The sequence below is a fragment of the Epinephelus fuscoguttatus genome, linkage group LG15 (genome assembly GCF_011397635.1).
Source record: "Epinephelus fuscoguttatus linkage group LG15, E.fuscoguttatus.final_Chr_v1".
Taxonomy (NCBI): domain Eukaryota; kingdom Metazoa; phylum Chordata; class Actinopteri; order Perciformes; family Serranidae; genus Epinephelus; species Epinephelus fuscoguttatus.
In genome coordinates, this window is record NC_064766.1 from 26,429,686 (window position 1) to 26,454,521 (window position 24,836).

The 24,836-nt window shown below is 41.3% G+C and overlaps 2 protein-coding genes across 3 annotated transcripts; both read right to left on the reverse strand.

Moving 5' to 3' along the window:
• Window positions 1-3,930: 3,930 nt before the first annotated feature.
• fbxo36b (F-box protein 36b) lies at window positions 3,931-10,336 on the reverse strand. The gene is made up of 5 exons (XM_049599001.1): window positions 10,227-10,336; window positions 6,118-6,226; window positions 5,731-5,903; window positions 4,524-5,467; window positions 3,931-4,425 (listed from the first exon to the last, which is right to left on the reverse strand). The coding sequence occupies exons 1-4, from the start codon at window positions 10,320-10,322 to the stop codon at window positions 4,952-4,954; spliced, it is 894 nt and encodes a 297-aa protein (XP_049454958.1). The 5' UTR covers window positions 10,323-10,336; the 3' UTR covers window positions 3,931-4,425; window positions 4,524-4,951.
• Window positions 10,337-10,822: 486 nt separating this feature from the next.
• agfg1b (ArfGAP with FG repeats 1b) lies at window positions 10,823-24,769 on the reverse strand. 2 transcript variants are annotated; one of them, XM_049598770.1, is made up of 12 exons: window positions 24,444-24,769; window positions 19,145-19,238; window positions 18,736-18,851; window positions 17,084-17,222; window positions 16,833-16,989; window positions 16,565-16,672; window positions 16,048-16,192; window positions 14,800-14,879; window positions 14,587-14,679; window positions 14,228-14,386; window positions 13,568-13,662; window positions 10,823-12,581 (listed from the first exon to the last, which is right to left on the reverse strand). In XM_049598770.1, the coding sequence occupies exons 1-12, from the start codon at window positions 24,608-24,610 to the stop codon at window positions 12,525-12,527; spliced, it is 1,410 nt and encodes a 469-aa protein (XP_049454727.1). In that variant the 5' UTR covers window positions 24,611-24,769; the 3' UTR covers window positions 10,823-12,524. The 2 variants fall into 2 exon arrangements, with proteins under 2 accessions (XP_049454727.1, XP_049454728.1); XM_049598771.1 differs by lacking the exon at window positions 16,565-16,672.
• Between the last annotated feature and the right edge of the window lie 67 nt (window positions 24,770-24,836).

Consider the following 24,836-nt stretch of genomic DNA (forward strand, 5'->3'; position numbering starts at 1 on the left):
TTATTTTTCACAAAGATTATTTACTATATGAGAGCTATATATACAAAAGGACGTTAAAAGCATTGACAAACCATATATAGTAGATCATTTATGTTATTTCTTTTGAGAACTGGGCAGGCAACAAAATATCTTTTTTCTTCTCACTGCTGCTTTTTGGTCACGTATGTTTCAGATTGTAGCATATATTTAGCATTATATTTGTATTTTAATTTTTTAGCATTATTTTTAACAGTAAAATGTTGTGTTGGAATTGTATAATGTGTGAAGTGTAAAAAATAATGAAATAAATAATGACATGAAATTAGTAACATTAGGTGCTCAGTGGGATGTAGTAGGTGACATTACAAGTAACTGATGCAGTGCTCAGTGGTTACATGACCACACTAACTAGTTTCCCCACCGTCTACCGACCAAGTATAGGTAATCTGCTTCTTTCAGCAACTGAACTGCATAAAACTGACTTAAGAATACCATAAAAACTTCAAGTTGATAATGTTCTTTTTCACTGGTGTTGTTAAAATCAAGAGTTAACACAGACTTGGAGGTTCAGATCAATGGTGGCACCAGAGCTTCTTTCTACTAGTCAGTTTATAAAAAGCCTAAGGAATTAACCTCAGTCATGTGACAGAAGTGAGGTTAAACTAAGAACCAGTGATACACCTGATACCTAACAGTGATACTACACTACACACAGGAGAGGAAAGCCAAAAGATTCCAGGCAAACAGGTATGTTTCTGATTGAGCTTGAACATACATTAACTACATCAATCTGTAGTCTCATCGTATCACAAGTCTGATATCAGACTGCATAAATATATACATAGACTGTATTGTACTGTATACACTATATACATTAAGTTAACATTGGCATTTCACCATTGCAGCTCTGCACTCATGTCAGACAAGTGATCTTAGCTTTTGAAACAAAACCCTTTCTTTCCTTTGTTTGTGTTGGTAGTAACCCTACACTACAGCTACAGTGGTGTAGGCTAATTCAGTACGATAAACCTCAGATAATATTAGCTCATCCTTTCTCAAATGGTCTCAAGCTGTCAGCGCCCCGCACAAGATCAAGGGCTTTGCTTGCCGTCAGTGAGCTCCGAGCTCAAGACCTTATGACTTCAATACCAGGAAGACACCAACACCTAGCGACCGGTGTGGAAGTGGAAATTTAAAAAAAAAAAAAACACAGTAACTTCCATTATTTGACTAATATTCCACCAAATTACAATACAAGATTTAATTGGGTGGGTTTTCGAGGAGAGAGGCACCTTGCCATTTAGAGATGTGCCATATTAAACATGTCAAATGTCAGTCATGTTGTAAATGGATCACAGTGCTAGTAAAGCACTTAAGTCTCCTGAGTGGATGAAAAGAGGTCACAGGTTTCATCTTTTACCAGGTCAGGGAAAGCCAAGATTGCTACAGTGAGAGCTCACACGTCACTCTGTGGGTTTTCCTGTTTCCTCAATGGAGGATCCCAGCTGAGCTGTGTAACTGTCATTGAAGACCCATCAAAAATTAATTAAGTCATTCAAGAAACGTGTTTGGCACCAGCCTTACTGTTGTAAAATGAAATATGTGATTAAATGATATGGTAGCAACAAGGGAGATTGAGAGAGTTATTGAGAAATTGAGCAGAAGCACATACTGTACAGACATGAGAGGCATTTCAGTGACTCTTCTTTTCCACTCTTGACCCTTTCTGGTTTGGACGCTTGCTTTTTAAAGCAGTCTGCTGCTCTAACCTTGGGAGGATTAGCCTGCCCTGAGGAGGGAGTAAAGGTTAAGATGGGCAGAGCATACTCATCCTATCTTCCACATGGTTTACTACATGGTCTTTACATGGTCTGGCTCCATCCTCTTATGGCCTCTCTCAAGCTTTGCAGAAAAAGAGGCAATGGATGAAGAGTATTCCCAGCAGAGCAGGAAGGTTTGAATACAATAAACAGGGATTTTTCTGTGAGTGCTTATCAATCAAGTGCACAGAACCAACCAAAACAGGTGTGTGAGGTACCCACACAACTGCAGTGTCTCTCAAGGTTCCTGTTCTCTCTTAATCAGTATCAAGAGAGGTATGTGGTTATGTCATTTTAGTTGGATGCAAAGACACTACAAGCAAGAACATTAATATCCTACTGTGCAGTCGCAATACATTTTCTTCAAGCAGCAAACTCCGGGGCAGAAAAATTAAGCCAACGCTAAGTGCCAAAAACTGCAGTTCCTTGAATGGCTACTTGAGGCTGGGTCCAAAAGCGAGTCAATCCCTATAGACCCTCCTGTTGAAATGCTCAGCTTCACAGCAGAAATAAACAGCCTGGTACACAAGACTGTGTTGATCACTATAGCTTTTGTCTTCAGTCATGATAACCGTTTTATTCATTTTATTATGGCTTTAATTTGATTAGCACTTAAAGTTATGCATAAATAAGGGTGGGGCCGCTTTGAGTGACATGCCGTCTGCGACCAAAATGCCAAACTCAAGGCTTGAAAACGGGGGTCCACAAACCAGTGGGTGACATCACAGAGGCTACGTTTAATATTTTTACACAGTCTACAATTTTCCTACAGATCTGAAAATACAGGACACAGGCCAAAAACAGAATGGGGGACCTCCACCTTTTTGTCTTATTCATGCAAGATGAAGGGTTTCGATTTGTTGTAGAGCTCAAGGGCTGCTGCAGGTGTGTAAGCAGAATTTGAATTTAGGGTTAGCCTCTCTGCAGTTGTACAAGGGGGAGGAAGCAGCCAGATGTGGAGTTACTTCTCAGATAAAAAGGTCTCCTTGGTGTGCCAGCTTCTAATAGAGAGGGAGACTGACTGACTGTTGATTGCTCATTACAGCGAAGCAGGTCAGGCGTTAAAGACAGCTTGGCCTGGTGGCTTCATGGTCACACTGGAAGACTTCGACCCTTATTCTACAAAGCACTAGAGTAGCTAGAGGGGTGTGATTTGAGCAACTCGCCTCCCTGATCTGACACTCAGTGGTGAGTGAGTCAAAGGTCAGTGATTGCCTTTGTAGCTCTGTCATCAGATCTGAGGTCATATGCTCTAGATCCTCAAGGAAATGAGCTCACCTACAGATAACCATCTGGCAGTGAGCAGGATCAGATAGCAGGTGAGGTTCCTACTTAGAGCAGCAACCAAACATGTGGAGAGAGATACCTCATTCAGAGGACATTGTCCATGATTTCAACCATCATGTCACAAAACTTTAGCAAAGATTTGTGGACTTTGACTCTGTGTAACGTCCCTCCACACTCAATAGGGAGGTGCAGACATGCCAGAAAAGTCAGTGACTAAAGTAGTTGCAGATATGAAAGCTTGGGTATGGAAAGAGGAAGTTGACTTCTAGGTGGCCTTATCAAAGATTCATCCTCCTGGCAGAGCCTAGCTATTTTAAAAAAGAGTGGTGAACTGCTCTCCATAGCTGGGGATATTATTCAGAGGTTGCAGAAGTACTTTGAGGACATGAGACTTTGAGACATGCTCTCTGGACACAAGGCAGAGCTGAGAGAATCATGGGAGTTGCCAACACAGACTACATACAATCACAATTAGTTTAAAGAGATACAGTAGAGGCCAGGAGCACAGGTGGCCGCCACTCACATCTGCCTAATCCCTGCTCACACTGTTTCAAGCTCACAGTTTTCTGCCTATCAACATTGAAGCTTTAGACACAAGTACAGTAAAAAGTCCCAGTTAATTATTGGATATTTCTGGGAAAACTGTCTGAATCCAGTTTTGGTTATGTCTTTAATCAATGCTTTTCAACCATTTCAAAATTTGCCCTCTAATGTAACACTCTGTTTTCAATGTAACAGAAAATTCAAATCAAGAACAGAAAATTGTCACTTCAATGCAGCATATTTGCTAACACAAGCAAAGCAAGACACAGGCAGGCAGAGGAGAGGACACTGATGATGTCAATATGAGCCGAGCACAGGATGGACCATGAACACTAGCAGCTTGTGCCCCCTAGAGGACAGTTTTTTTCTGTTTGCACAGACATTATGTATCTTTTGTCTGAATCCAGATCATGAGGTAATTGTAACAGACCTGACAGCATGCAAGGTGATAGATATCACATTTCTGCATTTTAATTTTTTTGGCATATCTTCTTTTTTTTCTGCCTTGGAGACACCTTTTTGTGCCAGTTCAGAACACTGTGTTTATCTGAACTTCATATTGTTTCAGTTTAAACAATTAAAAACCGAAGAGTAGCTTTTTCTGTGTTAAAGTGCTACTCCTCTACTAAAAGATGAATGAGCTTGGGTACCTGGTAAGGATGACGGAAACCTCCCTTCTGCAGTGTTGTGGGCACTGGTTGACAGGAGGGAGCAACATCCCCTGACTCGGCTCATAACATTTCGCAATCTCTCAGGAGCTGGAGCAGGTCCTCCTTGTTAAGAATACAAAATTGACCTGGTTCAAAAATGGAAATATGTATAAGTAAAAGGGTCAAAGTTAATAATAACAAAACAAAGCATGCATTATCTCATAAATACTTCACCATTACTTACCATGTTTGTGTCCCTTAAGTACAGCTGAGTCTCATTGTTAAGTGGCCAGTAGTTACTGACCCAGAATTAGTTCATGAATGGTGCCACGGTCAGCATGACCACATATTGTTTATTAAATGTATATTAAATCTGCAACTTACAATATTTTAAAACATGTCTGAATGGTTAATCTGATCTACAATGTCCTGTTTGTATTTTTGTTGTTGTTATTAAGGTGTGCTTAGTCAGAAAAGTCATGGCACAATCAACATACAAATGAAAACATCCCCAAATATCCTAAGATATTTTAGGATTATCAACAAAGGTAAAAAAAAAAAAAAAAAAAAAAAAAAAAATAGAATTGACATTCTTCAAACTCCTTGCAGGCTGAGGAGTGTGTATAAATGGCATATCGATACAACATTAAGCCTGAAACACAGGCACAAGGGTTAATTCAGTGTCTTGTCTGGCTCTGCAAAGAAGTCTCCTCTACCACTGCCCACTGCATCGTTCTGCACCGGTGATGCCACAGCACACTTCTTCCTGCCCTTGATCACTTGGCAAGGTACAAGCACGCTGGAATCAGTGCCAGCCTGTGGTTCAGGGTTAGGGTCAGGGTCAACATCACAGGAAGAGCTAGTGTCAAAGCCAGCAACAGGATCAGTGCCAAGGCTTAGATGGGGGATAATGCCATGGTGAGATTCCTCCTCAGAACCGGATGTCTGGTCTGTCTCTGAGCTTTCATCAGGAGATACTTCAATCTTTGCACATGGCTCAGAGACCTGTCTTTCTTGTTGCTCCTTGGTCTTCAGCCTCCTGCGGCTGATCAGCTTCTGCAGCTGCAGCCTGCTGGTGAAAAACATGCTGCGCCAGCCCACCTCAAGCGCCAGAGATGCTTCCTCTGCTGATACTGTGCAGCAGCGCTGCCGCACTGCCTGCTCCCAAAACTCCTGTGAGCCACACAGCTGAGGAGCAGAAGTGGTAAGTATAATGAATTTAACAATAAGGGCTGATTTTGTTGCACTGATATAATGTCCAATCAATTAAAACAATGTATGACTAGAATATTACTTTAGATTTAATCACTGATTATTTATAATGATGTGTTCGCATCAGAGCAGATAAAATGTACAATGGTGAAATCTTTCAATAATAGAGTTAATGTTTCTTATCGCTGGATACAGTTTATCTTTCGCAGCATTTCTCTTTGTGTGTCTCTGGAACTCACCTGCCTGAACCTGCGTGACGTTCGTCCAAGCTGACCCACATCCTCTAGTTCCAGATAATTTATTATCCGCAGAAGTATTGAGTCAGACAGGCGCTCTAGATAGTCATAATGGCCTTGGCACAAAGCCTTGGTGTACTGCAAGATTCCACGACCAAAAACCATACTGATCTCACCTGGGAAGAAGCCCATTATTGTACCTGTCATCCATATTGAAACAATCAATTTGCTCTCACATACAATATTCACAAGACTCTATATGAAAATAAAGGGATAAACACCCACAGTACTGTATAATGCATTGCTCACTGGCATATGAGCAAGCATGTAGAAGCATGATGACCAGCAGCATGCAATATGTGCTCACAGTCCTAAATATGAAGTCCTTACTCTGCAGCCAAGCATCATCCAACAAGTCCTGGTGAGACTCCTTCACCTCCCCAGGCCTGGAGTTCCTGTCTACAGCTCTCGGAGATATCTTCCACCATCTCCATATCACCTGGTAATGGCCATTCAAAGGATCACTGGTGTTAGATATTTTACCAGCAAGCTAAGGAAACTCATAGCTTTCTTTTTTGGTGCATTTTTGTTAAACTAACTAACCAACTTAAGCATGAAACTGTCTAGTGCAAACATCCTCCACAGTGACAAATGAGTTATGACTCTTGTGTACACTGAACAAAAATGTAAACGCAGCACTTTTGTTTTTGCTCTCATTTTTTGCAAGTTTAAGTTACAGATCTAATACTTTTTATGCACTCAATAGATATATGTCTCTCAAATTTTGATCGCAAGTGTATTAAAATCCATGTTACTGAGCACTTCTTTTCCAAGATACTGCATTTACCCTACAGATGTGGCATATCAAGAAGCTGATTAAACAGCATGATTACTACATGGCTGTGCCTTGTGATGGTAACAATGAAAGGCCACTCTAAAACTTGCAATCTGTGGCTGTCCAGCTCAGTTGCATTGGTGTGTGGGTATCTCCTCTGCCATCCTTTCTTGTCTATTGTACCGACATACCCAAGACAAACCTTTTTGTTGCCCCAAGTAGACGCAGTTTCACAGTAGCCCTAAGAGATTCATTTGGCAGTTTATCCAAACTGCATCACAACTGCAGATCATGTTGAACCACACCAGCTCAGGACCTCCACATCAAACATCTTCACCTGCAAGATCACCCGAGACCAACCATCTAAACAGCTGATGCAACAATTTGTTTACACAGCCAAAGAATATCTGCACAAACTGTCAGAAACCTTCTCAGGGAAGCTCATCTGCATGCTCATCTTCCTCACCTAGCTGCAGTTCATTTTTGCAACCAACTTGTGTGGTTGTGAAGACAATTGGATGCACTTCCAAATTCAGGGAAACAACATTGGAGATGTCTTGTGGTAGTAAAATGAACCTTCAATTTACAGACAACAACTCTGGTGGACATTCCTGCAAGCTGCATGCCAATAGCACGCTCCCAGTGATCTGGCACAGGAGTATACAATTGAGCTTCTCAAACCATAGTGTCCAATAAGGCCCCTGAGGTCTGCTAGTCTGGGTCTTCTAAATGTTCCACAGCAGCCTCCCACTGAACATCAGATCTCTTCAAGTCTCATCTGAAAACTTCCTTTTACAGATTGGCCTCTCCTGAAAGTTGATATGACTTACTGTGTGTATGGGAGTGTATGTATGTATGCAGCCATATGTACATGAATGCATGCTTACAAGTATGTAAGTGTTGAAGTTAGTGTAGGCATATGTATATGCTTATGTTTTATTGTCACTTTTGTATTTTCTTCACCTTTAAGTACTCTACAAATTAGGTTATAATTGTGCTGTGTGATCAAACTGCACATTTTAGAGTGGCCTTTCATTGTGACCATCTCAAGGAGCACCTGTGTGGTAATGATGCTGTTTAATCAGCATCTTGATATGCCACACCTGTCAGGTGGGTGGATTATCTTGCGAAAGTGCTCACTAACACAGATTTTAACAAATTTGTGATCAAAATTTGAGAGATATACATCTATTGAGTGTATTCACAAACAGTTAACACCACACTGATTTAGCTAGGCTGACGCTATATTAGTTGAGCGCTTGTGGAAATCAAACAAGCTTCATGTACATCGTCTTTATTTTAAAGAACTGTTAGCTGAATTCATTTCTGTTGTTAGGGTGGCCAGAGCCTCTTATTTTAAAAATGTCATCATCTCCAACAAGAGAAATCCCAGTTTCATTTTTGACACTATAAGTAGCATTACTGGTGCACAACCGCCTGCTCTACCTGTGTCTTCTGATGAGGACTGTAGCAATTTTTTAATGTTTTTTGTGAATAAGGTTGCCAGTGTCAAGGCCAGTATAACACCTTCCTCCTCCTCCCTTCCTGATCCTCCCAAACAACAGTCAATTACTGACAATTTCTCACCTGTCTCCTTACAAGACTTAGCAGATCTTGTGTGCACTATTAAGATCTCTTCTAGTCCACTGGATATCCTGCCCACAACTTTGCTGAAAAATGTTTTCAGCACTATTGGTCCATCTCTGCTCTCCATAATCAATAGCTCACTGGTTTCTGGTTGTGTCCCGTCCCATTTCAAGCAAGTGGTTGTTCAGCTGCTTCTCAAAAAGCCCAATCTGGACCCCGCTGTTCTTAGTAACTACCGGCCCATTTCCAAGCTGCCCTTTGTATCTAAGATTCTAGAAAAAGCAGTTGCAAACCAGTTAGTGACAGCGTTGAACAGTTACAATAACTTAGATAAATTTCAGTCCGGTTATCGTCAGTTACATTCCACAGAAACTGCTCTTCTCAGGGTCTCCAATGACATCATGATGGCCTCCGATGTCGGTAAATCCACTATCCTGGTTCTGCTTGATCTCAGTGCAGCCTTTGCCACTGTTGATCACCACATCCTTTTAGACAGGCTGAGGGACAGGGTAGGCATCTCAGGGACCGCCCTTCATTGGTTTAAATCCTATCTGTCTGATCGATCCTTTTCTGTGGCTGTTGGCCCTCATAAATCAGAGTGTGCCCCCCTTTCTTGTGGGGTGCCCCAAGGTTCAGTGCTTGGGCCTATCCTCTTTACGCTATACATGCTCCCTCTCAGAGATGTCATCAGCAATTTTGAAGGTATCTCATACCATATGTATGCAGATGACCTCCAGTTATATTTTTCTTTTAACCCTGATAGGACCGATGGAATTGACTCACTGTACGATTGTATGAATATAATTAAGAGCTGGATGGCTACTAACTCCTTTCAGTTGAATGCAGCTAAAACTGTGATTTTAATTATTGCACCTGACGCCTCTGCATCTAAAGTGGCCAGCTGCTTAGGGTCCCTCAGTGCAAATGTGCGCCCCAAGTTGAGAAACCTTGGGGTCACATTTGATCAGGCCATGCTCTTCGATGACCACATCAAGACTGTCACTCGCTCCTGCTTTTTCCACCTCAAAAACATTTCCAACCTCAGATCCATGTTAACTTATTCCGAGCTAGAAATGATCATCCATGCTTTTATTTCCTCACATCTAGATTACTGTAATTCTCTTTTCAAATGTTTCAATAAAACTTCATTAGACCACCTCCAACTAGTCCAGAACGCAGCCGCCAGGCTTCTGTCCAGATCTCATAAGTTCACTCACATCCCTCCAGTCCTGGTATCCTTGCACTGGCTCCCTGTTAATCTCAGGATCCAGCACAAGATTCTAACCATCACTTACAGAGCCCTCCATGGTCAAGCACCTGCATACTTGACGGATCTGGTGTCCTTTCACTGTCCTGTCAGGTCACTGCGGTCCGCTGAAGGCCACCTACTTACTGTCCCTCACACAAGATTAAAGACGAAAGGTGATAGAGCCTTTAAGACTGTTGCACCAAAATGGTGGAATGCACTACCTCACGAGCTGAGAGCGGCCTCTTCCGTGGACATTTTCAAAAAGCAGTTAAAAACACATCTGTTTAGGCATGCGGTCCATTAATTGCCCGTTGTATCATCTCTGTATTTCGCTGCACTTTACTTTTTATTTGTTTTTGTGTATTTTGGATTGTTTCTGTTATTGTATTTTATCTTGTGAAGCATTTTGTGAGTCCTCTCTGTGAGAAGTGCTATATAAATTAAATTTACTTAACTTACTTTAGCGTTATTTGTTCAGTTACTTTTAATAACGTTAGTTTATTTGGTGTACTTGTACTTATTCTGTTCACACTGCTGTTGAACTTATCCTCTAAAGTTCATAGCAATAACAAAACACATCTAAGTTAACTAGCTAGCAGCAAACACAAGTTGTATTAAAATGTCCGTTAGCTAACTTTAACTACAGCGGTTTAGCTAGTTAACGTTACCGTTAATTAACGTTAACGTTAGGTAATTTAAGCTAGCACCGCCCGTAGACATTATGACAACTCACCCTCAACCTGCTTGTTAGACAGCAAAAGCTTGTAACGTTAGTTTTTTTTTTAACCCAAAGTAATCACAGATCGAAAATATTACAAAAATACTTACAGCTGACTTGGTGATAACAAAATGATAATAATTCCTGTTGGGTGGAGGAGCGTTTCCAGATATCTCAAACAACGGGTCTTTCAAAAGGGACGCCATGTCAAAGTTTCTGTGTTGTCATGGCAACGGAGGTTTTTCAAGCGGAGAAGACGGTTTGAGGTTCACGTAGCTACAGGGGAAGAAAATTTAATATTTAACTCATTTTAACCACATAGAAATTACATAAATAAAACTGTATGCAATATAATGGTGAACAGGGCATGAAATTATAAGAGCTATATATACTAGCAGGGTCGTAATCATCTATTTAATATTGGGAGGACCATTTTTAATGTGGGCCTCCTGGGGGGAATTCTTCCTAGGATTTTTCTCCCCAGAAACTTAACCACTAAACTGACTTTTTGAAAGCATTTTGAAACAAAAATCCGAGATGATAAAACAATAAACGATTTACAACCCCTGATCCAAAAAAGTTGGGATGCCGAATAAAAAATATAATTAGCTTGCAAATCCTTTTTGACCTATATTCAATTGAATAGATACAAAGACAAGATATTTCATGATAAAACTCATTCATTCATTTATTTTCTGTAATCGCTTATCCTTGGGGAGGGAGGGGGGGTAAGGGTTAGGGTTACATCTGGACATCTGGATACCATCTAGATGGGAGCATGGTTTCTCCAGAACCTGTACGTACATCTTTACTGTCTTTAGCCCAGACATAACATCCATTATTTCGAAAAACAAAATGAAATGTGGACTCATCAGCCCACAGCACTAGTGTCACCTCTCTGTCGGGATAATCAAAAGATAAATATACACACATCCTAACTGTAGTTAAAAATCTTTTAATTTATTTATACATATATTTATATATGTACACAGTTACTTACCTATTCTTGTAAAGACAAGAAACACATTGTCAAATTCATTGTTAGTCATTGGTGGCACAACTGAGACACTAGTTCTCCAGAGTCCCAGGCTGAACCGGTAATGTAATAATCCCTAAATTAATCTGTTCTGTACCTCACCTTACTCTAAAGCAAACTGAAGGGAGACCAATTATTTCTCCTCACCCTGCTCTTCACTCCACTCCAAGCTTTTAAATCAGAAGGCAAAGAGGAAGACAGATCTTAAGGGAGTGTAGTGAATATAACATAACAAACATTTCATAAATATTTTGCTTTAAAATGTACTTTTTTTTTGTCTAGGCAGGGTGTGGTAAACCTGTCGTTCCTGTCAAGAGGACAAGTCACCCGCAACCATGTGAATAACTTCACTTGTTTTGAGGCAACCCAATTTGGGTCACACCCACAACCCTGAAGCGTTCTTAACAGTCTTTCCTTTGTCTTTACCATATTCATAAAATACACTGAATATCTGAAAGCAGGAGAGGTTACTTAGAGTATATTAAACCATTTTACCAATATGTATAGATTAGGTAGGGCGACAGGACAAAGAAATACACATCTTAAAGCCTGCACTTCTGGTCTCTTTCCTACATTTGTGCTCTAGTAGACATGTCTGTCCCTTCACCTGGTGAGCTGAAACATCTGCTGGCCTCATATTCAAGGAGCTGCCCTTCGTTTCAACCCAAATTTAGCTCCTACCCTTTCTTTACACCATTTCCCAGATATTGGCAATATTAATAAAAGGTGGTCCAGGACCAATGCTGTATCCAATCCACCTGCTTGGGATGTCACTCTGATTTAAAAAGACGTGGGTTTGGTTGCTTGGGGTTATAGGCATCTTGTAAGTTAATAAATGACATTTTGCACCTTGGTGCCAGTATGGTTGCAATTATGCTAACGTAACAAAAAGAAATCCCTTTTGAGAATGAAATACCTGCATCATCATGGTTGCTTCAAACCACAGGAATGGATTTGGATGGAACCCTGTTTATATTCTTAAAGTCTATACCCTTACCTATGTAGATAGTTTGTAGTGGGGGGTTTTCCCACAAGGTATGTGGATACTCACCTTTGTTAACTCAGTCCTTGTTATACATAACATGTACTTAATTGTGATTACAAATGATGATATGCACAGAGCTTACAGTCATAAACAAAAAATAAAAAGCATATAATGTATATAGTCCAAACAGTACATTTTCCCCTATAACAGTCCCTTAGTCTTCAATGTAGTCCTTTGTACTCCTCCATAGTGTTGTAAACTTCTTTTATGAAAAACAAAACAAAAAGTCTTTTTAAAAAAAATGTACTGCCACTAATTGCATGACGGAACGGGTGCGTTGAATATGTGCTGCATGCTGCCCTCTGCTGGCAAGGAGTGGGAGTTGTGCTACAGGAAAGGGTTGGTCGAACCGCCTGAAGGGAATGACCCGGCCGGAGCTCCCGCCTGAAATAAGAGAGAGTCAGAATTAGGGCACCAACAGATAACAGTCTGAGATAATAATCCCTTTAAATCAAATGTTATTAAATACAATGTTTTCAATGAAATCAATTGGTACAATTGTTTTCTTGAATGGAAAGTTTACCCCTAATTAAAAAATACATATTTTTACTCTTACCTGTAGAGCTTTTTGTCACACTAGATTGTTTGGTGTGAGTTGCAGAGTGATGGAGATATCAGCTGTAGAGATGTCGACCTTCTCTCTTATATAATGAAACTAGATGGCACTCAGCTTGTGGTTCTAAAAGTGCCAAAAGATCACATTTGGAAAACCAAAAAGCAATGTCTCTTTCCAGAAATCATGACCTGGTTACTCAAGATAATCCACAGACCTTGTTGTCAGCGGTTTCATGTAGGAACTATCTTCTTTCTACCGAACTACACCCGCCAACCATATCGCCGCAGAGAAGGAAGTGTGCATCTACTCAGGGACAAAAGGGTCCTGCTTATTGACAGCCCGAGATGTAAACATTTATGGTGTCCTCCTCAGTTAAGCTGTAACGTTAGCTAGCTCAGTGGTGCTAGGTGAGCTAGCAGAAGATACATGCTTCCTTCTGCGTAGTGATACACTTGGCAGGCGTAGTTCAGTAGAACGAAAATAGCTCCTAAATGAAGCTGCTCACAACAAGGTCTGTGGTTTATCTTGATTAACCAGGTCATGATTTCTGCAAAAAGACACTGCTGTTGAGTTTTTCAAATTTATTTTTTGCACTTTGAGCATCAAGCTGAGTGCCATCTAGTTCCATTATATTTAATAGACGGCAGACATCTCTATGGCCGATATCTAGATTGATAAATAACACTACAGGTAAGAGGAAAACCACGTATTTTTGATTTTGGGTGAACTGTCCCTTTAAACCGAGAAAGCCCCCATACTTCATCCTTTATTTCCTCCACAAAGTTGGGAAAAACAAAAGACAATGCATGCTCACCATGAATGGGTTATTGGACATGCCAGGGCCAGCCATGGGCTGCCCAAAGGGCGTCATGGAGGGCTTGTTCTGACCGTAGACTGGGAAAGCAGGGCCTAGGGGTGATACAGGGAAAGGGATTTACAACAGGTCAAGTCTGCTCTCTCCAGCAGTTAGGCAATGTGTAATAATAATATTTCATTGCAACTGTTATATCAACAAGCCATAAAGAGCAGGCTATAAAGAGTCAAAGATAAACAGTTGTTTTCCACTGAACTACATTATGAGTTAATTTTTAAAAGCTCTAGGGATCTAAGACTGTAAAGAGAGGGAAAAAAATCAACAAGAGAGCCAAGCCCAGCGTGTCAGATTGCATTCAGGCGTGAACAGAGCCTTATGAGTGATGTCTGATTTGTTAATTGTGTTTCTGGTCCAGAGCTTCGCACGGAGCAGAACCCTAAAGCTTTGTAACCTAAATGCAACCTTAAATCAATGTACAGTAGCTGCCATGGACAAGTCACACTTAATTTGCTGCAGCAAAACTTATACACAATTCCAAATGCAGATGGCCATCATGTAGATAAAGATAACAAAATCATGCTGAGCGTGACCTAAATCACTGACAGGTACTGCACAGGTGGACCAGGGTGAGAGGACAGAGGGATGTGGGAGGCCACTAACCATTAGACTGAGGGTGGTAGGCCCCAGGTTGAGAGTAAGGGATGGGAGCCTGGCCAGGGAATTGCTGCTGGAAGTTTCCGCTGAAACTGGTCGGGAGGCAGTAGGAAGACGCATTCCCAAAGCCGGCGGGCATGCTCATAGAGCCAGTGCCAAAAGACGCTATGAGACACACACAGCATGTGTGTACACGAATGTACACGCACACCCACAACACACACAAGGAGGAGTAAATTCTACATACTTCGGCAAATCACAGAGCTACTTGGCAATGTAACTGGGTTACATCAAAGTAACACAAATTTCTAAGACGAAAATGTCTCTCATTAAATACACTAAACTTTAAATACACACACACACACCTGCAGCTGGAGCTCTACCATTGGTCTGGAAAGGGTTGGTGGCCATCTCCGGGGCAACGGCTGCAGCAACGAAGGGATTTGTAGATGGGACGGCTGGAAGACATTCAGGAGGCAGTTGCAAAATCAGTCTTCAAGCTATGTTTGAAAATGTACAGCTCTGAAAATGGATTTTCATTCTGTATGCGTCACTGTAGTAGTAATCACTGTTAGCACCTCCAAAGCCAGGCTGCATGCTCGGTAACACAGGCTGATTCTGGGCTGGCGATGAACCAAGCACAGGTCCAAATAAGTTCCTGTAAAGGAAATGTTCAGATTAAATATTTTTACATGTGTTTAACACATGCAGTACACATGACAGGCTTTAATTAACCTTTCGAGCTGATTCACTGACACTGTGAACATTTTGTTGGCTATTTCTTAAAGCAGTTTAGCTGTGAGATGAATTCTTAACATTCCCTCTGGGATTTGGCAGGCTTGTTCTGGGATTGCTGCAGTCTAAAATACCTGATTTCACAGCACAGCGTGTTTTTTTTTTTTTTTTAATATTGCAATGCTTGTCGCAATGTTTTTAGGCATTTGCAATGAAACCTCTCTCAGCATGTGCAACAGATGTGGATGCAATAGCCTCTGTCATTCTTATTTATCTTGTCTGTTGACCACACATTTCAGCCATTGTCCGGCTGTGTGTTGCAGCAGAAGAGTGTTTGTCAATTGATGTTGTTTGAGTTCCACCACAATGTGCCACATGGTGTAAAACAGTTTATCCTCCCTTTCGTGCAGAAGACCAGTAAACTGCCTTACACGGTCTTTAGCAGTAATTTCTGTTGGTAACTGAGATGTTCATGTTGCACATGCCTATATCTTCACAACCAGAAACAAGGAAGAAAGTTTGGTTTGTGCAGGAGACTATGAAAAGTTGCAGAGAAAACTGCGAGGTCACACAGAAGTCACAGGGACTGGTTGTATTTGCATCAGTTGTTGCCATCACCACATCTTATCAACCTGGAGGGGCTGTCTTATAGACTTTTCTGAGTGGAAAATGTTGACTAGAATTTAGTTGGGATTTAAATTCAACATTCAAGATTCAAGAGACTTCATCGTCAGTTCTACAGTTATGTAACAGACATACAGAGAATCAAAACAGCATTTTACTCTGAATTGACTCACGGCTCAGACAGTGCAAAAGGATAAGTCTAAATAAGGAAGTCAAAGAGAATAGAAGACATGATACAAAAATAAAAATAAATAAAAGCAATCAAGTAGTGCAAAGATGTAAAGATGTAAATGCAATCAATCTATGCATTCTCCTAGTGTTTAAGTCATCATCAATTACTCAACCACACTAACTTAATCAAATTCATGTAGTATCTGTCCAGGCTATCCAGGTGTGCAGAGGCACTCTTCATAGACAGTTAACTGTTTGTGGTGAATATTTATTAGCAGTGTGTGTGTGTCTCTCACCCTGGCACATTACTGGCCGTGGTGGCAGAGGAGCTAAGCTCGTTGTCCAACTCAGCCAGAGCAGCATAACGATCCTCTCTGCTGCTCCCTGGCTGGGACTGGGCGGGGACGGCACTAGACATTGACGGAATTGGCACACCTCCCCCTTTTGACAAATTTTGGGGAAGAAAAAGATACTCAAAGACCAAGTGCCACATTCATACACACAGATACTCAAAAATAATAGACAAAGAATTAACTAAATGATTGAGGGAAAGCGTGCTGTATTGTAACAGGTTTAGGGCTAAATGTCCACTGGGTGTCTCCCTTCAAAGCACTTCTGTAATAATGTATTGGTGTGTTTCAAACATGGCTTAAAACTTAGCATGTCTTAAATTGGAAAATCTTTAAATCTTATCCAAGCGAAAAAGGGCTTGCCCAGTGGACACATTGGGTAAGAAATGAACGAGTAAAATACTGAGATGAGGGTGAGTGTGTGGACAGGGTGGAAGAATGAAAATGGTGCGGAGTGGGGTACCTGATGAAAAGGACTGTGAGGGGGGTGACGTGCTCAGATGGGATGGAATTGCAGTGTTTCCAAATGCCTCAAAGTTGGCAAAGTTGGTATCTGAATTACCCTGAGGTGCTGCAGCCATACACAAGGAAAAAATGAATACAAACTTGAATGAATGTGGAAATAAAAACAATGGCAGGGCAATGCATGGGCTGATGACAAACCAAATCTGTGCTGAGTGTCTGAGTGAAACGTTTGACCTTCTGGTTCCTTTGAGAGAAAGCTTTCTTACCCGACTGGCTGGGAAAATGTGCAAAGTTGGCAAAGTTGGTGGAGCTGGAAGTTTGAGTGGGTGGAGCAGCAAAAATGTCTCCTCCCAGGTCAGAGAGCAAGTCAAACTTCTTCTCCTGAGCAGCGCTGTGAGCCTGGGAACGACCAAGCGCTGGAGACTAGACAGTAACCAAAAAAGGACAAGTTAAAACTTTTTTTCCTGCTGAATTCCAAATGATGAGCACTCACAGGCTCAGTGTCTATTTCTGTTACCTGGCGGAGTGGGGTCTTGTTGAGCTGCAGTGTCTTGAGGGGTTGGACTTCTGGGGTACTACCGGTGCTGCTGGCCGAGGAGCCAGAAACAGAGGCCTGGACACTTGCTACTGCCCTTGCCTGGTCTGGAGGAACATACCTAAATATCCAGGAAAGATTACCGACACAAATGTAGAGATATTTTTAAAAAAAGGAACGAACAGAAGCAGCTTTTTGTAACTGTGACCCATCTAAGCACCGTATGAATACAACAAATTTATTTAATATGATCAAATGTAAACTTGCTTCATAAAGCACAGTTGCACCCTTTCCAATGACAATGAACCAAAAGAGTAAAGTGACACATAGACAAAGAAAGTCCAAGACAATGACTGGCATGCTATCAACCTAAAACACATGGTTAACCAAATCCATCACTGCCAAATGTTTTGTTTTGTTTTTTGGCAGAGGCAGCACTTAACTCTTAGCACTCTAGACTTCTTAGCACTCAGTTTAGCATTTCACTGCCTTCCCAAATAGAAAGCTGTATGCACACAAAAGGTTAAGGTAAACTATGCAGGAATTGTCAGCTACTGTATGTAAACAGTATCAGCAGCAAAAGTGAGAGCCAATCCCAGATTCACTTTCATTTTAGAAACGAGCTTTGTTTGCTTGGAGTTTTGCCTCGCTATATTTGCATTTTTTCAGCACGGTGTTCACAATTTTTGTAGCTTCCTCTTGGATGCGTGCCGCTTACAGTGTGGCACCTGGTCACTATGCTATATAGCAAAAGGAGAGGAAAATAAGAAAATACAGACAGAGCAAAGGGTATCTGCAGATAAATACACCGCCACATGATTCTGGCGAGTAATAAGAAACATTGGCGCTACAAACAGAGGCCTTAAAAACGCTGTTGACCCTGTTTTAGTTTGAAAACTACAGGGTTGTGATTTAGTCTGGATGAGTGAGAATTTGGAAATTACTGCACAGACACAAGTGTTTGCTTCCTGATGGGTCTTATCAGTCACAGCCTGTAAAGTCAAAACATTATAGCTAGCTCTATGTACTTCTTTTTCCATTGCAGTGGCTTTCTCCGGCAATGGATAAAGCTCCTGGTGCCACTCCGATATGTCGCCGTATTTGCTTTAAAATGGACTCCCAATCTATTTCCCACTGCCTTGACTGCCTTATACTCATCATGTTACTTTCAGTAACAGTTCCACCTCATCGTTGGTCCAAGCAAAGAAATCTCTTGTCTTACTTTATACTGTTTCTGTAGTATCTTCTGTAATTAAGCAACTAACCACAAAGTAGACAATCTTCCCTTGAACCACCAGCACACACATGCTTAGTGTATGTACAGGGTCATGTGACAGACGAAGATCACTTCTGAAACTCTGCTACAACACTTGTGAGTACAGAGATCGTTTTTGTTTCAAAACGCCATTTTAAATCAAGTGTTTGTGTGGATGTGTCCTTAGAGGGATTACTTTTGCAGGAGTATATACATTGTTTTGTTTTGTGCATAGTATACCTCAACGCATTATACAATGTGCATCCAAAGGGTGAACAACTGAAATGAGAATGGCTATGGAAGTTGGTTTGTGATCTTTTAACAACAGGTTTTATTCTTCCCATAACAAAGAAAAAAAGAAATCAGACGTTAATATTACCATCTTTTCTTTTCGTATTTTTCCTGAAGGAACTCTTTTACTTTCTGTGGTTCTCGGAAATCTGGAACAACTAATGTCCTGTCGTCATAGAGGCCCAACCAGATGTGTTTACAGACCTACAGGGGGGCAGAGGAATGAGAAGAGTGGGAGGTAAGGAGGGGAACGGGGTGGGGGTGGGGTGGTGGCAAAGAACGGAGAGAGGTGAGAGAGAGAGAGTAAAGGGAAGGGGGGAGGGGATGACGAGAAATGGGAGAAAAAGTGGGGGGAAAGGAATGCCAATAAAGCTGACTGTGCAAGGTTCAGAAAAATGCCAAGATGCTTCTGACTCACAGACAAAACGACTGTAAAAACAGTGTTTAACAATGTGAAATATGGCGCTGACTCCTTTGTTGTAAAGTGTGCACGATACCTCGTTGCTGTGTTTCTGTAGGAACTCAATTTCCTGATGTGTGAATGTGGTCATAGAGATGGACTTCACTCTGTGTGGGGGGTTCAGTCCTCGCCTGTGGGTGGAGGAGGTATATGTTGGCATAAGAACAAGAGAAGCAGGATGCAACCCAGTGTTGTTCACGTGACATGAGATGAGCAAACAACAACCACACATGCACTGATATATTTTCTGTGCACATGTATGAACATTTGACAGACATTTAACAGCAAACATGAGCATTTACTGCTGATTAAACATTTTTAAGACCATAGACTGACCGGTTTTTGGGTTAAATCCCAAGGAATGTCTCAGTAAATATGAATTCCCAAACATCAAAATAAAAGGCACAAGTTAAAAGAGATAGTTCAGATCTTTTGTCAGTGTACTACACACAGCAGATGTCTGTTGGCATGTCCCCAGTTTAGAGAAGCGGGCTGGAGTCCAACACGGAAGCTAAGCAATGTACTGCTGTAGTTTTCACTGCTTTACGTTAACATCAGACAGCAATTTCTGATGGAGAAATGAAGCCTTTATATTACTCTCTTCAAAGCCAGGCTCCATTGAGAAATACAGTGATTTAACATCGCTAAACACAGGAGAAGCTGGTCTACTGCTGCCTTGATCAGTTAGTTTGTTTGTGTTATTGTGTAAGTTAGGTGTTTTAAAGGGTTAGCTCGGATTCACCAAAGTCATATAATACCACAAACTAACTGACCAAGGCAGAAGTAAACCAGCAGCTCCCGTGTTCAGCAAACCAAAATTGCTGTTTTTGTCAATGTAGTCTGGTGGCTTTGACAAGAGCATAGATGAGGATGTTAACTCTAAGATATTTTTAGATGGGACCATTTTTAGATGGCTAAAATACATTTCACTGCTGCCCCATCTACAGCAGAACATTGCTTAACTTCCGTATCAGCACTTGAGTCACTTCCAGAAAGTGGAGGCATGCCGACAGACATTTACTGTAGGTAATACACTGATGCTGGATAAGTACACCATACAACCCCACATCAAAAAATCCAAAGTATCCCTTTATTTCAGAGATATTTGTGACTGTTCATTTGATTAGAAATGACCAGGACCTAATTAGAAATGGCTGAGATTGTGCTCGATGTTATAGACTTACAACAGATGCCATAACTATGTTTACCGCGGCAGTAAAGCTGTAAACCCAAATACATTTCTTCGTGTTTCATTGCTTCAAAACATAAAATCACAGTGAATTTTGAAATGAATCCACAGAAAACATACTTGAGTATTAAAGTTAAGTGGATCTCCACAAACTGGCCAAGCACAATTACACAAACTACTTAAGCATATAAGTATTTGCAGTTTGTGACATATTAAATTCACATTGTAACAGCAGCCAGCTGTTTTTAAACACCACATAATGAGCCACATTGAAATCACCTGTGTGTAATCAAGGTGTGACAAGTGACATAAGGGTAAATACACTTTAAATAGGTGGAAGGTGCAACAGTTAGTTGGGCGGTTTTCTGGCAAAAGCTTAATTGTGAAGACACAGGACCTTAACAGACAAATCTGTGACAAGATTACTGGAGAACTGCTTGTTCATATTGCACAGAAGCACATGTTTTTGCCTTTAACCTTACAGTCTCAACACTGAAAAGGAAAGTAATTACACAAACACTTCTGAGTATAGTTAGGTCAATCATAAAATCTTTTTTTAAATGGCTGGAAATTTGCCTGGAGCAAGCAGCAGTTCTCAAAATACGAGGGTATGTGCAGGAGGGATAACAGCGAGAAGGGGCACCACGGGGCCTTAGACAACCCCAGATGAGCTGTGCGAAAACAACTGTTGCTTCACCAGCTGCAGCTTTGTGGCAGGTTGGCAAATACAAAACTGCTGTTAAAAATAAAAAAAAAAATCACTTGACATCCTGGGCTAGTGTTTGCCACAGGGGATGTGGGCTCTATGGTTTAATGAGACCAAAACACATCCTACCATCACCACCACAAATCTTGTGATGGCAGCATCATGCTCTGGGGATGCTGCCGCAGGCTGTGGAGGGCTTGTGGGGGTTGAGGATAAAATGATGTCAGACACTCAAGACACATCCTGGAGGAAAACAATGCAGTCTGTAACAGAAGTGGCTGAAAACCAAGAACCAAACCAGAATTCTATGGCAGGATTTGAAAATTGCTGTTCACTGCAACTTGATGGAGGCTTACCAGTTGTGCAAAGGAGAATAAAGACAAAAGGCAGTGTTCAAATGTGCAAAGCTGATACAGACCCATCCACATCGACTCAAGGTTTTAACTGCTGCCACAGACGCCTTTACTAACTCTGATTTCAAGAGAGTGAATACGTTATGTTTAAATTTGTACTTAAATGTCAAACTTCTACCATTTCAACTAAATTAAGTGTCACTTATTATGAAAAATAAGGGTGTTTACATGTAGTAGAAACTCAAATGTTATGCTTATTGAGATTTTTCAAAATTATTTTAACCAAAATTGGACAAATCATCTGTTTTCATTCAAGCACTGCAGGTAAGTAGCATAGATGTGAGGAGTGAGATTAATCTACATTTTGTCAACAGGTAAGTGTAAGTCTAAAGTAAAAATACAGCATTAGTTTCAGTGGTAGGTTTAAAGATTCCTAACATTATAAATATGAACTTTCTCATGTAGACAAGCTTGACTCATTTTGACAAGAAGAAATTAAAATATGGATAAATTAGATAAATTGTTTTGGGCAATTAAGACCTCACAAATTCAAAGGTCCAGTGTGTAGGATTTAGGGGCATCTATCAGCAGAAATTAAATATCATTTTCATAACTTTGTCTTCATTAGTGTATTATCACTTAAAATTAAGAACTGTTGTGCTTTTGTACCCTACATCAAGGCTTTATATCTACATATGGAGCAAGTCCTCTTTCAAACCAAGCCAAACACTGGCACTAGTTAGTGATATGTGCATTTTTGCTTTGGCCACTGTAGTTCTCCTACACGCTTGGCACACGGGAGAAGTTTAGTTCTACAAACTCATCGCTACATGCCACTAAATCTTAGACGCTGGACCTTTAAAACTATTTAATTACTTTTAAAGGTCCAGTGTATAGGATTTAGAGGGATATATTGGCAGAAACAAAATACAGTAAGTATGTTTTCTTTAGTGTATAATCACCTGAGAATATGAATAATTGTGGGTTGTTGTTTTTTTTTTACCATGGCATGAGCTGTTCATGTACACATGGAATGGGTCCCTGTTTATGGAGATCATCATGTTTACCGCCATATTTCAGTAGCCCAGAACGCACAAACCAAACACTGGCTCTTGATTGGACCATTCGCGTAGTTAGAAGCCTATCTGCGACAAGCAGCATTAGAGCAAGACTGATTTGTAACATGAAGCTGCTTTATTCTGTGTTTCTACAGGTTTAAATCACTGGGTCCGTTTGTTTTGGAGAGGAAGAGACCTCTGAATAATTCAGCTCCCGGTAAAACTCCCCTGAACGTCTAGATCTCAAGCTATCAGAGAATAAAGGTGAGCACACATGAACATGAGGTGGGCAAACCACTAGTCTTCGACATGCCAAACAGCGTGGGAGAAATACTGATTTGTAACATGAAAATTCTTTATTCACTGTTTTTACTGGTCTAAATCAACAGTCCCATTGTTTCAAAGAGCAGGAGACCTCTGTGGATAATTCGGCTCCCAGTAAAAACCTACTGAACGTCTGAATCAGTAAAAAAGATGAGCACTTTAAGTTATCAGAAATGGTGATTGAGTCGTCAGTCTCCAACATGCCAAACAGCGTAGGAGAAACACTGATTTGTAATGTAAACCTTATTTATCAAGTGTTTTTTTCTGGTTTCAATCACTTGGTCTGTTTATTTTGGAGAGGAGGAGACCACTGTGGGTAATTCAGCTACAGTAAAACCCTCTGGGACAATAAACAATGTTGAAATTCTACCAGGGAGAAGTTTCAGTTGGTTGCAATGAGCAGTCCTCATCGACATGTGCCACTAAATCCCCCTAAATCTTACACACTGGACCTTTAAGGCCTAAATATTATTATATATTTAAAGACAGTTTAAGACTTCTGAAGGACCTGCAGACACCCTAACACTGTCCATGCATTAGTCCAAGCAGTTAGTTATAGTAATTTCCCCAATTTCACTTTTCCTACCTGATGTGCTACTCTGTGCAGTATGGTTATTAGGGATGCACGATACAGTGTTTTTTGCTGATATATGACAAATTATTTGGCCGATAACTGACACCGATATATCCCCCACCTAATTTTAGGGATCATCAAGTCTCTTCTGTAGTGTAATTAACATGATATTATGCATGCATACTCTTATTGTGATAGCCAATCAGCAGATGGAGATATGAGATACAATGCTTTTCAGTGTATGTGATATTCATTCATTCTGCAATACCAGTGCATCCCAAGTTATTATGGATCTGTGCACTGAGTCATACAACTGGTAAGAATAACACACTACATGATCATATCAGTGTCATTACAGGTTAAATGTTGATTAGTTATATGCATACTATTACATTACACAATACACTCACAACTAGCTCACAATAAAGGGGTAAATATTGTACTATAAGGCACTGCAACACCTTAGGTGACAAGGAAAACACTTAATAAACTATCAGCAAGATAAGCAGATATGTTTGCCTCCCTAAAAGGGAGTGGACAGTAATAGATATTGCATGAATCAGATTCATTGCCTAAATACCGGTTTGGATTTCATAACACTAAAAAGATGTTTCATCAGTCAGCAGCTAAAGACGACCCACTGCCCCACTTCTGCTTTCAGCTACTTCCCAGGGTGAGAGACTCACCCTGCTCCTTCTTATCTGGAGGTGTGTGTGTATGTGTTTGTTTGCGACATGTCGGAGGTCCAGCTAAAGTTCAACCAGAGGAGGGTCCCCTGTGACGTGTTTTCAAACAAGGTGGTCAAATATTTAACTGAGGTATATATGAAGCTTTAGGCGTGCTAACCTTGACCACACAGGCAGTAATAAACCACTGAGATCCGCACACACTCAGCCGACATGTGAAGTAAAGCTGGAAGCGAACCAAACCGCCGTCACTAACCGGCCCAGCCCAACGGCCGCGGGCGGAACCGACGTTACCTGTCCTGACTTCAACGCTAGCTAACAAGCTAACGGTTCCGCCGAGTCAGTTACGGACCGGGCATGTCCGTGACCGACAGCGGTGCCTTGTCTTCACCTGGTGGAGGCTGTAAACAATACAAATGGCTCTTTAGGGTCAAAAGGAAACTCACAAGATGCCGGAGCAGGTGGTGCAGACGAAGGAGCCCACTGTCATGTTGACATAGGTCGGGCCGCGCTGGTCGCAGTCGAAGCATTTCCTATTCGCGGGCAGGCTAGTCATTTCCCGGAGCATCTTCAGATGAGTCTCCTCCTGCTTTCGCTTCGCACTCGTCGCCATGGCCGAAAACAGCGGGTCGGTATCACCGTGGAGGAAGTTTGGTCAGGGGACCCGGGACAGGGCGGGTGTCTTCGGGGTAGACTCGTCTCGTGTGACGGTGGCGGCCGGGTAGACACCTTTCTCCGGTCTAGCGGGGAGACTGGGCGACTGACAAACTACTTCTTCTGCAGGGAGCAAGTGTGAGACAGAGCGGCCTCACACGCACAGGCGCCATCTGTTGGTTTGG

What these genes read in the sequence shown, in the direction of transcription:
- fbxo36b (XM_049599001.1), bottom strand. Translation starts at nt 10,322, where the DNA reads ATGGCGTCCCTTTTGAAAGACCCGTTGTTTGAGATATCTGGAAACGCT. An exon ending in TTGTTATCACCAAGTCAGCT is followed by an intron (nt 6,227 to 10,226) that starts GTAAGTATTTTT and finishes GGCCATTACCAG; the next exon opens with GTGATATGGAGATGGTGGAA. An exon ending in GGATGATGCTTGGCTGCAGA is followed by an intron (nt 5,904 to 6,117) that starts GTAAGGACTTCA and finishes GCTTCTTCCCAG; the next exon opens with GTGAGATCAGTATGGTTTTT.
- agfg1b (XM_049598770.1), bottom strand. Translation starts at nt 24,610, where the DNA reads ATGGCGACGAGTGCGAAGCGAAAGCAGGAGGAGACTCATCTGAAGATG. An exon ending in TACAGAAACACAGCAACGAG is followed by an intron (nt 18,852 to 19,144) that starts GTATCGTGCACA and finishes GCCCCCCTGTAG; the next exon opens with GTCTGTAAACACATCTGGTT. An exon ending in TGGTAGAGCTCCAGCTGCAG is followed by an intron (nt 14,387 to 14,586) that starts GTGTGTGTGTGT and finishes TGTGTCTCATAG; the next exon opens with CGTCTTTTGGCACTGGCTCT.